The following is a 14,821-nucleotide window of genomic DNA, read 5'->3' as shown; positions in this document are numbered from 1 at the left end:
GCAAACCCTAACATGGCAGCAGAGATGAGAACAGATCCGACATTGACTTACCATGTAGGTTCTGATGAGGTAGGCGAAGACCCAAGCTGCAAGGAGGCCACAGAGCTTCTATATATCGTGCAATCTGATGACATCGTGGTATACGTAGCGGCGGATGGTTTGGAAGGCAGTGTTGGCAGATGCCCACGCTGCAATCCACGCAGAAGATATTCCTCTTATTTTTCTTCAGATGAAGGTGATCGTTAACGCAAGCTGCAAAGAACTTCTCGGAAAGCAAAGCTTCTAGCCACTCTGGCTTCTGTGGCAAGGCGGCTGTCGTGAGCGTGTATCCCACCATGGCAACGAGGAGAGGACTGAATTGGGAAGAGTAGATTCCGCACGGTCCCAAATGAGGCGAAGGCCAGGCGAAGATGAGCTGGTTGAAGAGCGATTGATGAGGGGGAGGCCGGTGCGCAGTGCATAAGAAAGAGAATGTTCGAAACTGAGACAGAAAGAGAGGGAGAGAGAGAGAGAGGGGCACATATACATAGGAATTGAGGGCTAAACAGGGCCATGGCTGAAACGACGCGCAAAGAAAGAAGAAGCAGAATATGGCGTCTGTGTAGAAACAGGGTAGGTTTTCAAGCCTGCGAAGCGAGGCAGAGAGACAGAAGAAGAACGAGACATGGGAGGTGAAGGAGATGAAGAGGAGAGAGACGGCGCAGAAGCGAGCTTCGCTGTGGCATGCATTTGGACGGCCAACAGCAAAGGCGGCAGCCTGTTCTGAACTAAGCGACTGTGGAAAGCAAGAGCAGCGAGTAGATAGTTGGTGAGCTGAGGCTATGGTGGGTTGAAGGGAGCCAGGATAAACCTGCTCTGATACCATGTAGGAAAAATGGGGGAAAGACAAAGCTAAAACTGAAACTGAAATGAGAGCAGCATATAACATAGCCGATGTGACCAATGTGTCTAAAAGCCACAGCTTAGTCCGTGGCTCCTGAAACTGTACCTGTGAGCACATCCTCTCTAGACCTCCTAGTGCTGCATATCCTCTAGTCAATCTGGCCTCTGCTGCCCCCCTCATGGAAAATGTGGGCCCAGTGAACACCACTCCAAGATATGTGTATGAGTCAACATACTCCACTGTCTCTTGCCCATATGTGAAAATAGGCCCTGATCTCCAGACCCACTGAGTTGTAGTGTTAAACACCATAACCTTGGTCTTACCAAGGTTAACTGAGAGCCCACTGTCCTGTGCATAAGCATGTAAAGTATCCAAGTGCCTCTGCATACCCTCTGGTGAGTCTGCTATAAGCACAATATCATCAGCATATAAGAGCAAAGGTATCCAAGTGCCAGCCAATTGGGCTCCTCTGTCCCCTCGTGTCCCAATATAATCAGAGATCTCATCAATGTATAGTCCAAATAGAGTTAGAGAGAGCGGGCAGCCCTGTTTCACCCCTATAGTGGAGTGTACTGGCTGGGAGAGACCCTCTGAAGTCCGCACCTGCCCAACTACTGTCTCATAAAGTGCCATAATACCCCAAATGTTCTCACATGGAACCCCCAAGTCTTGCAACCTGCACATCAGTCTAGCTCTGGGCACTGTGTCAAAGGCCTTGCGGAAATCCACAAAGCCACAGTAGATCCTCCTCCCATGTGCTCTGCCCTCCTCAATGATAGCCCTGAGGGTAAAGATATGATCCAAAGTAGAGAATCTCCTTCTGAAACCGGCCTGTCCCTAAGCTCGGACCCCTTGTCTCTCTGCCCATCTGCTCAACTCTTGCTCAAGAATAGAGGCATATAGCTTGGCCAGCGAGTGACCAATCATAATGGTGCGGTAGTTAGTCGGCAAGCTCGGATCTCCAGACTTGAGTACCGGCACAATTGTGGAAGTACTTCAAGTCCCAAGAAACCCCTCACACATGGCTCTATTAAACATGAGAGCTAGCAAGTCCGCAATCATATCTCTAGCATGTATGAAATGCTTGGCTACAATGCCCTCATGATCCTGCGCCCTCCCTGTATGCAATCTGTTGATGGCAACACAAGGGCATATACGACCAACAATGGGACTTGAACTCGGGTGGATCATGGCCATTATATATATATATATATATATATATATATATATATATAGAGAGAGAGAGAGAGAGAGAGAGAGAGAGAGAGAGAGAGAGAGAGAGAGAGAGAGAGAGATTTTATTAACGTTTTCCAAAAGACCGAACTCAGCCTATGAGACAAATCAGTGTACTTGTGTGGGGTATCCTCTGTCATCTCAACAAAATGAAAAAGTACTGAACTAAAAAAGCTGAATCTGGGTGTGCAATAAGTACAATGAGTGGGGGAGGTGATGGAGCTCTACTACTAGGAGAATGCAAAGCTATATGCATGGAGTATACAATCATGATATGCAACCTAGAGAGAGAGAGAGAGAGTTTCATACTGCCCAATTCACCTTACTAGTGTTCTTGATTTTTTCAGGTTGTTGGAGCAGGTTTGGCAAACTGTGTCCAATGTAGGCCACCTGTCCCCTATGTACTTAACATTTGTCATTCTCTTGTTTAAATATTAAGTATGTGACATGCACGTTCCTAAAAGGTGAATTTGGGCATGTTCCTAGGTATATATCTGTAACATTTGTCTTTTTCTCAGAGGTAGTGAGCTTGTGAACTTTCCAAATGAAAATTTTGGCATAAGTTCAGTATTCTGCTCATTTGATATATATTCTTTGGTAGAACTTTGCTTGTACTTTATTGAAGTGTACATTAAATCGCAAAGAAAAACCCAAAGTAGTGACAGGTGGTCTTTTTGATAGAAACACTTAGGATTGTTCTTGATTTTTTTCTGAAAGGAACGGAGAGCTTGTGCCACATATTAAAGCAACATATTCTTTTTTGGTACCCTTGAAGATTAACATATTGTCAAAATGAAAAGCTGAACGATTTTCTTCAGTAAAGATCCCAGGCTTCTTAAGATACTATACCTTTCAATGGTTGCAGGAATATTTTGATCAGTATGGAAGGTGCTCTACTTTACATAAGCAAGGATGGTGATATGTTGGATAGGAAAAGCTCATTGCCATGTCTAAATGACATCAATTTTGTATAAAATAGATTCTCTCAAGCAGAATGGGCAGGGGAGCTCTTTCAAAGTCTAGATGGGGCAGGTGGTTTGCTGCATTCTAAAGCAAAAACGTAAGTAAATTTGGCTGGAACCATTTTCTTGCTAGTACCATATGTGTGTGCACACATGCATGCATGTGTGTGTATGCATGTGAGCCCGAGAGTGTATTTCTTTTTTATTGTGTCTATAGGTAATTTGTAAATGCTGCTTGCAGGTATAAAGCTGCCAAACGAATGGTTGCACGGCTTGGGGATCGCTATAGCTCATTTCTTAACCCTGAAGAGTACAGATTTGCGCTTCATCGGCCCATCCAGTCAGAATTGAAGTATTTGGCTTATCAGTATACTGGAGTCGGGATGGAGGTGCTTATTTTTTTCAAGTCTATTGATTTCCATCTTTTTCAAGAAACGATTTGATGACTCCTTTCAACTCCCTTTTCTATCTTTTATAACGGCCCGTCTTCCTCTTGCTTGAGGCTTTGTCTTGTTGTGAAGTCATTAGTGTTGTTTAATTGGATACGTCTCTTAAAGTGAGCAGGGCAGGAACATGAACTGTAAACATAGGTGCCACTGGATGAGTTACATGTTGAAGTGTTAGTCATGTGGTCCATGACAAGCAAAACTAGTGTTGGAATGGGGAAGATTGTGATTCAGGCTCTTTGTAAATGCGGTTCCCGTTATGCTTTCTGGAAGCATTTTTTTTTTCCAAGAGAAGATCCTTTTGTTAGTTAAAGAAAAGCTTGCTAGAGTGGCAGAGTACAAACACTGCAAAAAAGCAGTCAATATATACAAATATACAAAAGACATTAAAAGGGGAGCTCCTCCATGGATGGCTGCTTTCGGAGGGAGGTTGCATTAGAGGGGGAGGGGGGAAATGCCACAATGGGGACCTATAATGCTAGGGGGTAAAAGCCACACTGGGGACCTATAATGCCAGGAAACTCCTCCATCCTTCCTGGAGTGGAAGGGTCCGGGGGTTCAGCATTAACACTTTAAGCATAATCTAAGTGAGATTAGACAATGGCAAGAGCACAATACACAAAGAACCACAAAGTGTATTGATTACAAAGCAAGGTACATCTCATAGTTTGCTCACATCACATAGTGTGTGTCCATGAGTATTTAGAGGCCCACAAGAGCTAAGCGCTTATTTCCCCCAATTCTCTCCACCTCCCCTACATTCTCTCCACCTCCCTAGATCCAAGGGGAGATGCTTACATCATTGATGATGCATGTGTGGAGTCACCTACACCCTTAGACCTTAGGCTAATACTTTTTTTTAAAATGGGAAAAAGATCCTTCTATCAGTTAGTGAGAAAAACAGCCAAAATGGCTAAGTACAAATCCGTCCCCAAAGGGAAACGCTAGTCAAGATGAACAAAGGGGAAGATGCACTTCTCCTCTGGCTGGCCGCTCTAGGAGGAGAAGGCTATCTTATACAATGGGGGGAGGGGAAAATAACCACCAGGTGGTGTGTAATGCGAAGTGGGCTTGCCACCACTATCTGTAAGAAAGGGACCGTGCTGCCAGATCCTGAGGGAGGCCTCCCAACGCTTCCTCATGCGGTCTGAGCCACCCTGAAGCTGCCCGCTAGGGTGAGGGTGCCTTTGATGGCTTCGCTGCATCGAGTTCTCCACATATACTACTGCAAATCTCCCATCTCTGGCTAGAACATGGCGTCCAACGACAGCGGAGCTGGAACTGGCACAATGGAAATACAAAGATGAGAGACCTGAAGGGCTAGTCCCCCACCTTCCTCCTCATATGGCATGATGATCGGGGCCTCAATGGCCCAAGCAATAGTGTCCCATGTAACGATACGGACAGGAGCCCTATCGATAGTGAAAATGCGTAGGATCCTCTGCCAGACTTGCTGGGCCTTCGGGCAATCCCAAAGACAGTGACATAAAGACTCTTGGGGATGGCCATACCTTTGACATAATGCTGGTCTGCCCCCAATGGCCAACCAAGTGCCAATTGCTAAGCTTCTATGTGCTAGTTGCCACATGAAAAGAGTGACCTTGTGTGGCCGAAAGCTGTCCCACAACCGCTTCCAAAAATCTGCGAGAAAATGCGGCGAAGGCCTTGGTACTGCAAATGTGATGCTGCTGTTGGAGTGCCCTCCACCTCTGCGATCTCGGAACGGCGAACTCGGAATCAAGTCCTTGGAGTCCACTCTCTTGGGCGAAGAGAACTTCTCATGGCCTTAGCGACGAACAGGAAGATTTAAGGTGCTAGAGGGCACCCCTGCGAGACTGAGCGTGAAAGAGGAAATCTGTCACCTCTAGCACCCTGAATAAGGACGTGGCTATGAGAAGCCGAGTAGAGTCCCGATACACTTTGGACCCACTCCTCTAGGAAACCCATCCTGCACATTGTCCCCTCTAGGAAGCCCCAAACTACTCTACCATAGGCTTTCTTGAAATCGAGAAGGTTCACAATCAAATCTTGCTACCGCATCCTAGCCGACGCGGTCGCCTCCGAGAAGGTGAAGATGTTATCCAAAATAGTCCGATCCTGAACAAAACCGGTCTGTGTACCATGAATCAAGTCAGGGAGAAAGGACTGCAATCTCCGGCTAATGGCCTTGGCCATAATTTTGTAGGCGGTGATGAGTCTTCACTACCGGAACTCCAATCTGTCACCACCCTTGTAACATGCAGCGGAATTATGCGTAGATGTAGAATCTTGTCACACAAAGTCTCACACTGCCTTCTTTATCCTGAGTTTCACGAATCTTTAGCAATCCACTCTCACTTCACAATTTAAGAGATGAGAGAGAGATAGAGATCTGTACACCTTATTGGGTCCCAAATTACCCACTGAAGGGCCCCCTCCTATTGCTAGGAGTATTTGCTTTATTGCTTTGAAGAGAATGACTGACTTGGGACTGTAGATAAGCCAAACACAAGATGTCGGGCAGAATTGTACATGGCTGTAGAAGCACCAATGATGTCCAATCTCAATGCCAATGCACTCTTCCAAGGGGTTGTAGGAAGGCTGCAAACTGTGGCTGAGAGATGGGCTGTTTGGGGACTGTTCTAGGCTGTGAATATGCAAGATGAATGTATTTACCTTCACCTAGGAGGATGATGATGAATGCGAATGCTGAAATCTGCTGTAGGCTGAGAAATGCAAGGGATGAAGCGCTTCTTCGTTGGGCTGATTGTTGATGATACGTTTTATGCTGATGTAAGCTTCTATGCTCCAAGCGATGATGATCCAACGCTGAATGCTGAATCGCTTATGCTTGAACGCTGAGATGGAATGATGAGATGCAAACTATGCTATTTATGTGCTGGTCGGCTGGCTATAGAGCTGGCCAACTGTAGCATTAAATGCTACATGACTTTGCTCATGAGATAAATGCTGAAATAATATGATAAAAATGCTAATAAATATGGTAAAAATGCTGAATAATGTTCTAAGGCTTTTGCAATGGTTTGCATGCATATGGGGATGAATGCTATGCAAATGCAGACCATGATTTGATGCAAACCCTAAGGCTTCTATTGATTCTAGATGCATGAATGATTCTCTTCAAGTGGGTTAAGGGACTTGACTGACTGACTGACTGACACTCTAAGGATAAGGAATGACATACGTAGCTCGTGCCTGACATATCCTGGACTGAGGATTACAATGGGGCCACAGCATACGACATTTTCATATCCTAAAGGATCCTACTGCTGTATAAGGATGCACTGGTGATTGACACTCTAAGGCTGAGGAATGACGTACGTAACTCGTGCCTGACTTATCTTGGATTGAGGATTACAATGGGGCCGCGGCATACGACATTTTCATATCCTAAAGGGTCCTACTGCTGTATAATGATGCACTGATGATGAGCCATCTTGTCACCATGCACTCTAGTGCAGAGTGCATGTGACAATCCTCCTTGGGAATCAAGTGGATCAAACCCTCCGACAACCTCTCCGGCATGGCTCTTGTAAACATTATCTCGTTGAAGGTAGCCTTGAGGCCACCTTCCATGAGATCACAATGCCGCAGAAATAAAGAGGCTGGAAGATCGGGCATTTGTCCCTAGGTAATGCCGTCATAGCATCTGCCAACTCCTCAAATGTGAAGGGGGTCAGGAGGAAAGTCTTGAGAGTGTGAGGGACCACCTCTCTCATGCATCACCACACCGGCTGATGCACATCCAGCACCTATGAGGAAATAGGGGCACGGGTGAGAAGAGTGCTGAAGAAATCTGTGGTGATGGCTCTCACATGAGGGGGGTCTATAACAATGGATCCATCCGGGCCACACAACCTGCGGATACCCTCTCTCCGTCTATGTGGGCCTACAATCTCAAAGAAATCTCCAATGACCCTGTCTCCCACCCGCGTCCAAAAAGAGGTTCTGGCATGGTATCTGTACTGCACCCTCCGCGCCTCTATGGATCTGAGCTCCGTACGGGTGGTAGCCAGCTGACTCTTTATCCACGGGTTATTTGGTGCACTCTCCTACCTTAGGCTAATACTTGTACCATCACAAAGTAGTATTAACCCTCACAAAGTTCCACTAAGACTAAGGTTTGGATTCTAGATCATCCTACCTCCAATACAATGGTCTTGCTGCAGCAAGCACCCCAGATGTGCCAAGTTATCAACCTGCTGATGAGCTCCCATTGCTGGCTGGTGCCCGTCCTGGGTGCCCATGGTCGTAGGTACAATCGGCAGTGGAGCAGCTGATGTGGCGATGCAGATATGGGTGAAGCTTTGCCTCATGCAATGTCGCGCTCATGGCGAGGTGAGATAGATGATGCTGCACATGACAGGCGCTGCTCAGCGTGGGCGGCGTCGGGTAGACATCAGATGCAACAGGTGGTGCTGGTTGTTAGTGGTACAACAGGTGGGTGGTAGTTGTACGATGCAGGTGGGCAGCGGCAGAGGAACTGGCAGTGGTGGGCGGTGCAGAGGTCAGTCAGCTGTACGGCGTGAGCAGGAGCTAAGAGGCGCAGCTGGAGAGGTGAGGAGATGAGGCTCTGATACCATGTTCATGATTAAGGTTTGCACAGTGCAGCTAGGAGATAGGGTGGATGGAAGGTATCCATGGTGTGTATGAGAGAGCGAGAGAGAGACACATTGCTCGACAGAGAAAAATTGCACGACTCAATGATGATTGACACAATTGGTAATAGCCTTCACCAAGTACATTGCTTTTATAGCCTAGAGGTTCATCTACTTCATAGACTCACATTTAATGCATACGTATCCACCCAACTAGAAGAGTGGGTTCACACACACATACACACACTCATAGGGAGTGTGTACACACGTAGGGACACACACATGAAACCTCGATCCCAACAAATGGTTGGGTGGTTAATCATAGTACACCATGCTAGGTTTTGTTTTGCTATCTTGGGAGTTCATCTTCTTCTTCAATCACGTTTTTCCATGATGGGTGCAGAACTAGTGCTAGGGCTTGCATGTATGAGGTTTGACAGACCACTTGACCATTGGCTATGGATGAACTCACAAGAGACTGACTGCTTGCTAGGGCTATGAATAACCTTCTAGACACATTTGGAATGTCTATTACTTTCTACAGGAGTATTGTTGGAAGGATGTTAATCTTTGCGTCATGATTAAGATGCAGCAGGGAGGGTGTCTAGCTAAATCTCAAGTTCTATGCATTGTGGATCCATGAAGCCAGGTTCATTACATGGTTTTTCTGTTTCTAACTGCTCGTTTCCCTTCAAATTTTTCTGCAGATCGGAAAACGGCATTCAAAAGGTGGCTTTGAAATCATTGCTCCTTTTGCTGGCTCTCCTGCCGAGGAGGTTTCTTCACTATCTTTCTTTACTGTTGCATTGAGTTTTAATCAATAATCTGTAAATCAATTGAAATTAAATAAAGTATTATTGGTTATTGAAGGCTTATCTTTCTATTGAAATGATGTTTCAAAGATTAGAGATCTTATTATTGCTAGCTGTTCTTGCGAAAGGGCCTTAGGTGCAATGGTAACTTGTTGGCCTTTTTCTCAGGGTAAGGATGAGTTTGTTAACTGTGTTTGAAGAAATACTTGGGTATGGTTGCATCATGCATGGATTACAGATTGTGGACCCCAAATATTCTATGAGGGCATTGTCCTCTTTATGTTGTTCATGGGATAGTACACACCACAACTTTAGCACATAACCCTTACTATCTATTTAAACCTTATCAATTAGTAGTGGATTCATGTTTGGGATATTGTTTGGAGTCTGACAGCTTGGCAGATAGGGCAAGATGCATAGCAGCCATTGAGGGTACTGAGAGACCTTCCATATATAGTCATTGTCTATGATCTGGACTAACAGTGCCCATACACCGTTGGCTATTTGGAGAAAAACTTAGGGAAATTCCAGGTTGACAGTGGCTAGACGGACTGCAATCTTGGCTATGTGGGGTACCACTCCCTTTATATCTGTTTCTGCCACGGGGATCATTTGGCATTTTCAGCTTCCTGAGTGGCTTTGCCAGCAAAGACTGTACATGGAGTCTCTTTATTCAGATGATTCCTGATACTTGAGTGCTTGTTGCTTTGTTATACTTATAGAATTTCTTTTGTGGGAAAAAAATACTCTAGAATGTGACGCTGTACAGCTATCTAGAACGTGGTGTGTTCTCATACATCACCGAAATGGTCCACCTCGCCCTGGCCGACATATTAGCCCCACGAAGAAACCCGATCTCTGAGCATCATGCAGCGGCCTACCATGGGGCCTACCGAACACCAACCACCAATACGTTGTGCATCCGGTTGTGAATTGGTCCCAAACCATACCACTTAACCTCACATGCCAACTTCAATGGTGTATCTTGGACCATCCACACACTCACCACTGACTTGGGTGACACGGTCACGATTAGGAAGAGAGGTATGTTAACCACTTCGTAGGTTTAAAAATGGTTTCACATGCTTAACATACCATAAGGCACTTTGCCATCTTACCCACTCAAACAGGCTCTTATCTTTTGTAAGACTTTTAAATTTGGCGGACCTAGTTTGAAAAATTGTGTACATACTTGTTGAAGACTAGTAATAGTGGCTGAACCATTATTAAGTTTGGCCGACCTAGTGTGGAAAGTAGTCACTTCTATATAAGTTATTTTTAACACTAAGCAATGCACATTCATTCCCTTGCAATAGAATACTTGTGAGCTCTTCTCTTCTCTATTCTTGCTTGCATGTATGCTGTTGAATCTTGCTTGCTTGATGGATGCATGCTAGATAGGTTTTTTTGTAGGTTTCCCTCTTGCATTGGCTTCTTCTTCTTCCCCGGCTTATGTAAGAAAGAACCACTTGGAAGACGAATCTCTATTCGCCTCCATCTAGGTGAAGAGAGCTCTTCCTTCATCTCCATGTGACAACGGAGTGACGGACGAGCTAGCACACCCACATCAGGCAGAGTTGCATTTATTGCGGCTTGAAGGTAAGACCCAATGACAGATGATTTGGCAAAGGTAAGCTCTTGAACACGTGTGGATGCTAGATTTTCAGTAATTTGGCATTTTAGAGCGTGATTTAGGCATAGTTATCTATGGGAGAAAGTATAGCCCAGATGAATAGAGACCATTTGCATTCCACCCTCTTAAAATACTCAAACAACATAATAATAGCAATATGGATTGTACTGAAATGGGAATCAAGTGGTATATGTGTACGTATAAAGAGCATGTGTGTGTGCTCAGTGTGCCACTCATGGAGAGACTCGAGTGTCGTTATTGAATATTTATCTTAAAAGTATACTATAACCACTGTACGCTTGGCTGCATGCCATGTGCTGACAAGTCATTGAGAATCAATCTTGTGAAAATTCAAGTGACAATGTTTCTTGAATTTGGGTGTTTGCACAGATGACATTTGCATTCATCTTTTGTAAATAAAGATATCTTTTCTCGTAAGGTATGTTGACAAAATGTATATCTTTCTCATTCCGTTTCCAATAGAGTTACTTTATTTGCAGGCAGGGATCTTGGGTGGAGAGCGTCTCCTCTCTGTGGATGGCTTTTCAGTTAATCTGCTTACGGCTGATGAGGCTGTGACTTTGCTACGGGGTCCAATTGGTTCATTGGTCATTTCCTTGCCTCAATACTTTTCTCCATTCTTGATATTTTATGTAAATAAGAGTGCCTCAATACTACCAATGAACCTGGTCCAAATAAGAAATGTTTGTGTGGAAAGAAGTTTCAGTTTCATAGTCATATTTTTCAAGAGTAAGAATAGGGAATAAAGTTTCTGGACAGTAACAATTTTTTCTTGAAAGCATTGAAACATCGGACTCACGACTCACACGTAATCTTTGGATCAACAAGTCTCTCCAAAAGCTGATGCTCTGAGGATAGATGAGTTTGCATGGCCTTTATAAAGACTACAAGAGAGCTTCTTTGGTATTACATGCACACGTGAAAAGCTGAAGCCTTCTTGTTATGCCCTTAGGATGCTTATGGAGGTGTGCTAAATTCGTTGTGTAGGGCACATAATAGAAGCAACAACACAGTATGGGATGGTTACACCAGTGCCTATGAAATGATTTGGCGTTGTTGGTCCCTTTTCCTTGCAGAGCATTGAAGAGGGATTATGAAATAACACCACTAGAGTGGAGCAGTTTCTCAAGATAGCTTTTTCTTGCCTATAACCCTCTTGGATGCGCAACTTAGTTTTTGCAAAGTTGTAGCATCTATAGATTAAAAAGTAATTTATAGACAACTTCAACCTAACACATTACTTTTTATCACGTTCTATCTATTAATTAAAAAATAATTTTAAAAACTTAAAGCTGCAGATCAGTTCTGGTTCATCCAATAAGCATAGTATCATACTACAAATTAGTCTTTAAGAAGGGTTAAAAAAGTTTCCTTTTTTTTCTCACCAAACAATTCCCTCTCTTATCACTTTGGATTTTTGCATCCTCCTCTCTTTTGAGATACCCTCCTCGGGACTCATCCTTGAGCCAGCAGTAAATGTGTCAACAATATTGAGATAGAGTTAGCACAAGTATGACAGGAAGCCGTGAATCAGAAGGATAGTCATATGGCACATGCACAAGCATGGACATAGTTGTACCGGCACGCATGTGGGGTTACAATGGTTATCGTTAGAGAATTTAAACATTGAAATACTACATTATGTGCTACAGCCCTGCAAAAGTGAAAGTATGACAATGAGAAGTGTGATCAGAAATGTCGTTTCAAATGCATCAGTTCTCATATGCATGTGTCATGACTACGTGAGGACATGTACAGGGTAGACATGGAGAATTAGGATAGAAAGACCAGTGTAAACCGTCATTAGCACAGACAATGTCATTGAATGAATTGTTAGGGTTTGCAGGGCTGAGAAGACCTTGTCGCAGGTAGCTACCACACACATAGATAGAGCCGAACTTGATGAGTACACATGTCACAGAGATGGAGAGATGGTGGTGGGAACCTTCTATAAGTGTAAGTGACTAAAAGATTTAAAAACCATTCAAACTAAATGCTATGAGGCACAGTGTGCGTAGCACTATTACCTCCTAACTCCTACATATAATTCCACTACAAATGTGCATATCTCCTACAAATCCCCCTTGTAGTGGAAATGTATATGTACATAGTAGACCAATCCCCAAAAGGAATCAAGCCCAAAGCTTTGTGAAAAGCTTCGAACTTCTCATGAGGAAGCGCCTTGGTGAAGAGGTTTTCCAGGTTGTCGTGCGATGGACAATAGGTGAGGCTAATATCACGTGCGTGAAGCCTCTCCCGCACGTGCATGAAGGCTAATATCACGTGCATGAAGCCTGTGCCGCCTATAATGATAATATACCTCTATGTGCTTGGTCCATGTGTGAAAAACTAGATTCCATGCAATAGCCATCAAGTAACCTCAGCCATATGCACTCAACCGTGGGTGTGAAGACTGCTATGTACTCAGCTTCACATGAAGATGTCACCACTGTAAGTTGCTTTTTGCTAAGCCATGAGACAGAAGAAGTCTCCAACAAAAAGCAAAAACCATTGGTCGACTGTCGTGTATCAAAGTCTCCAACCCAGTCCAAATCACTGTAAGTGCATAACTGAAATAAACCCCCCTCGCATAAATCCAAAAGTCTGTGTACCTTGGAGGTATATGAATATGCGCTTGACAGCTTGCCAATGCTCAGTCTCTAGGCTGTGCATAAATTTGCTCAACAGAGAAACACCATAAGCTATATTTGGCCGTGTTGAACACAAATATATAAGGCATCCCACAACCTAGCTATACATGGTAGTGTCAAAAGGCTCACTTGCTTCAAAGCTACTGAGCTTTATACCTGCCTCAACTGTTGTTGCAGTAGTCTCACAATCCTCTATACAAAACCTTTTCAAAAGACACCGAATTGAGACATAACAATGCCACCATCCTGCTGCATAAACTGCATGCCCAAATAGAAATGCAACCAGCCAAGACCTGACATCTCAAATGCCTTGCAATTCAGCTTTGAAAGCTGAAATTTCAGCTCACTGTTCCCTGTCAAGATCACATCATCCACGTATAGGATGACTAAGACAATGTCTGAACCATCTCTTTGCACACGGACTATTCTGAAATCTCTGGCTGGCCAAAATCTTATGTTCGAGGAGCTTGCTTGAGACCATAGAGTGCCTTCTTTAAAAGACACTTTGCTTTCATGTCCTGTGACCACAGCCTAGAGGTTGTTGTACATACACCTCTTCCAAAAGATCCCCATTTAAGAATGCAATCTTTATGTCCAACTGATGCATACTCCAATCATGGTGAGCTGCCAATGCAGTGACTGTTCGAATGGTTTTTCTTTTTTGAAGTGGGGCAAAGGTTTCATCATAGTCTATCCCCTTCCCTTGGGAATAGCCTTTAGGAACCAGCCTTACGCTGTACCTATCAATGGATCCATCTCGTTTGCGCTTGATCTTGTACACCCACTTCTTAGTGATCACATTCTTGCATGGAGGTAAGTCAACTAGTTCCCATGTATTGTTTTTGTGTATGGAACTTTACTCTTCCTGCATGGCTGTCTCCCAATGCTCATTGCCATGAGCCTGCTCATAACAGGATGGTTCCTCAAAATCAAACATGCTACCCATGGAAGCATAATCCATTTCATGTGTGCTAGATTTACCTCTTCTTGTTGCCCTTGTCCTGCTCTAGAAAGCAGCACCAAGCTTGCTTTCTTCAAGGGTACGGATCAGCCATCTAGGGACTATTCTAGCCTCTTTTATGGCTGTTTGTTCATCCCTTACAACTTATGTTGGGAATCAAGGTCTTACTTGTGCATGTGAACCACCTCTTTGAGGGGTCACTTATGTGTTTGTGTATGTGTGTGTGTGAACCACCTCTTAGAGGTGTCACAACAATATCTAGATATTTGTGTGTGACGTGTAACGCGCGGAAGCTCTGGGTAGTCTTCTTTCAGCCCTAAACACTCTTGAAGACCTTCTGATGCAAAAACGCACCATGATGCAAAAACGCAGGTAGAGAGAGAGTAGAGAGAGAGAGTGAGAAGTGCTGGAATTTCAGTATATACTATGGTACAAAAGGTACATATCTGTACAGCCATGGGCTGCCTTCATAAAAAAGGTTGCTAACCCTAAAACTGTCCCCTATGGGACCTCTAAGTGACCCACACCCCTAGTGGGTGGAATGAGTAAAACATAGAGCAAGAGGGGCTATTTATAGCCCCTTGGAATAAATGATGAACTGGCCGACTGCTGGTCGGCCAG

General features: G+C 44.3%; 1 protein-coding gene across 2 annotated transcripts in view; it reads left to right on the top strand.

The window, feature by feature from the left end:
- Positions 1 to 14,821, top strand: part of LOC147641218 (uncharacterized) — a 41,676-nt gene that overhangs the window by 17,176 nt on the left and 9,679 nt on the right. For both annotated transcript variants that reach the window (XR_015269071.1, XM_086819228.1), the window contains exons 2-7: positions 2,464 to 2,497; positions 2,982 to 3,004; positions 3,096 to 3,176; positions 3,320 to 3,467; positions 8,830 to 8,898; positions 11,068 to 11,175. Coding sequence is in view for 1 of the 2 variants with exons in the window: in XM_086819228.1 (XP_086675354.1) it covers positions 2,464 to 2,497; positions 2,982 to 3,004; positions 3,096 to 3,176; positions 3,320 to 3,467; positions 8,830 to 8,898; positions 11,068 to 11,175 (463 nt within the window). In the remaining variant the exon portion in view is untranslated. The remainder of the gene's footprint in view (positions 1 to 2,463; positions 2,498 to 2,981; positions 3,005 to 3,095; positions 3,177 to 3,319; positions 3,468 to 8,829; positions 8,899 to 11,067; positions 11,176 to 14,821) is intronic.

Source organism: Cibotium barometz, chromosome 2 (genome assembly GCF_041138505.1).
Source record: "Cibotium barometz isolate CiBa-2024 chromosome 2, ASM4113850v1, whole genome shotgun sequence".
Taxonomy (NCBI): domain Eukaryota; kingdom Viridiplantae; phylum Streptophyta; class Polypodiopsida; order Cyatheales; family Cibotiaceae; genus Cibotium; species Cibotium barometz.
Note: the sequence above shows the minus strand (reverse complement) of the source record. Positions and strands in the feature narration are given on the sequence as shown.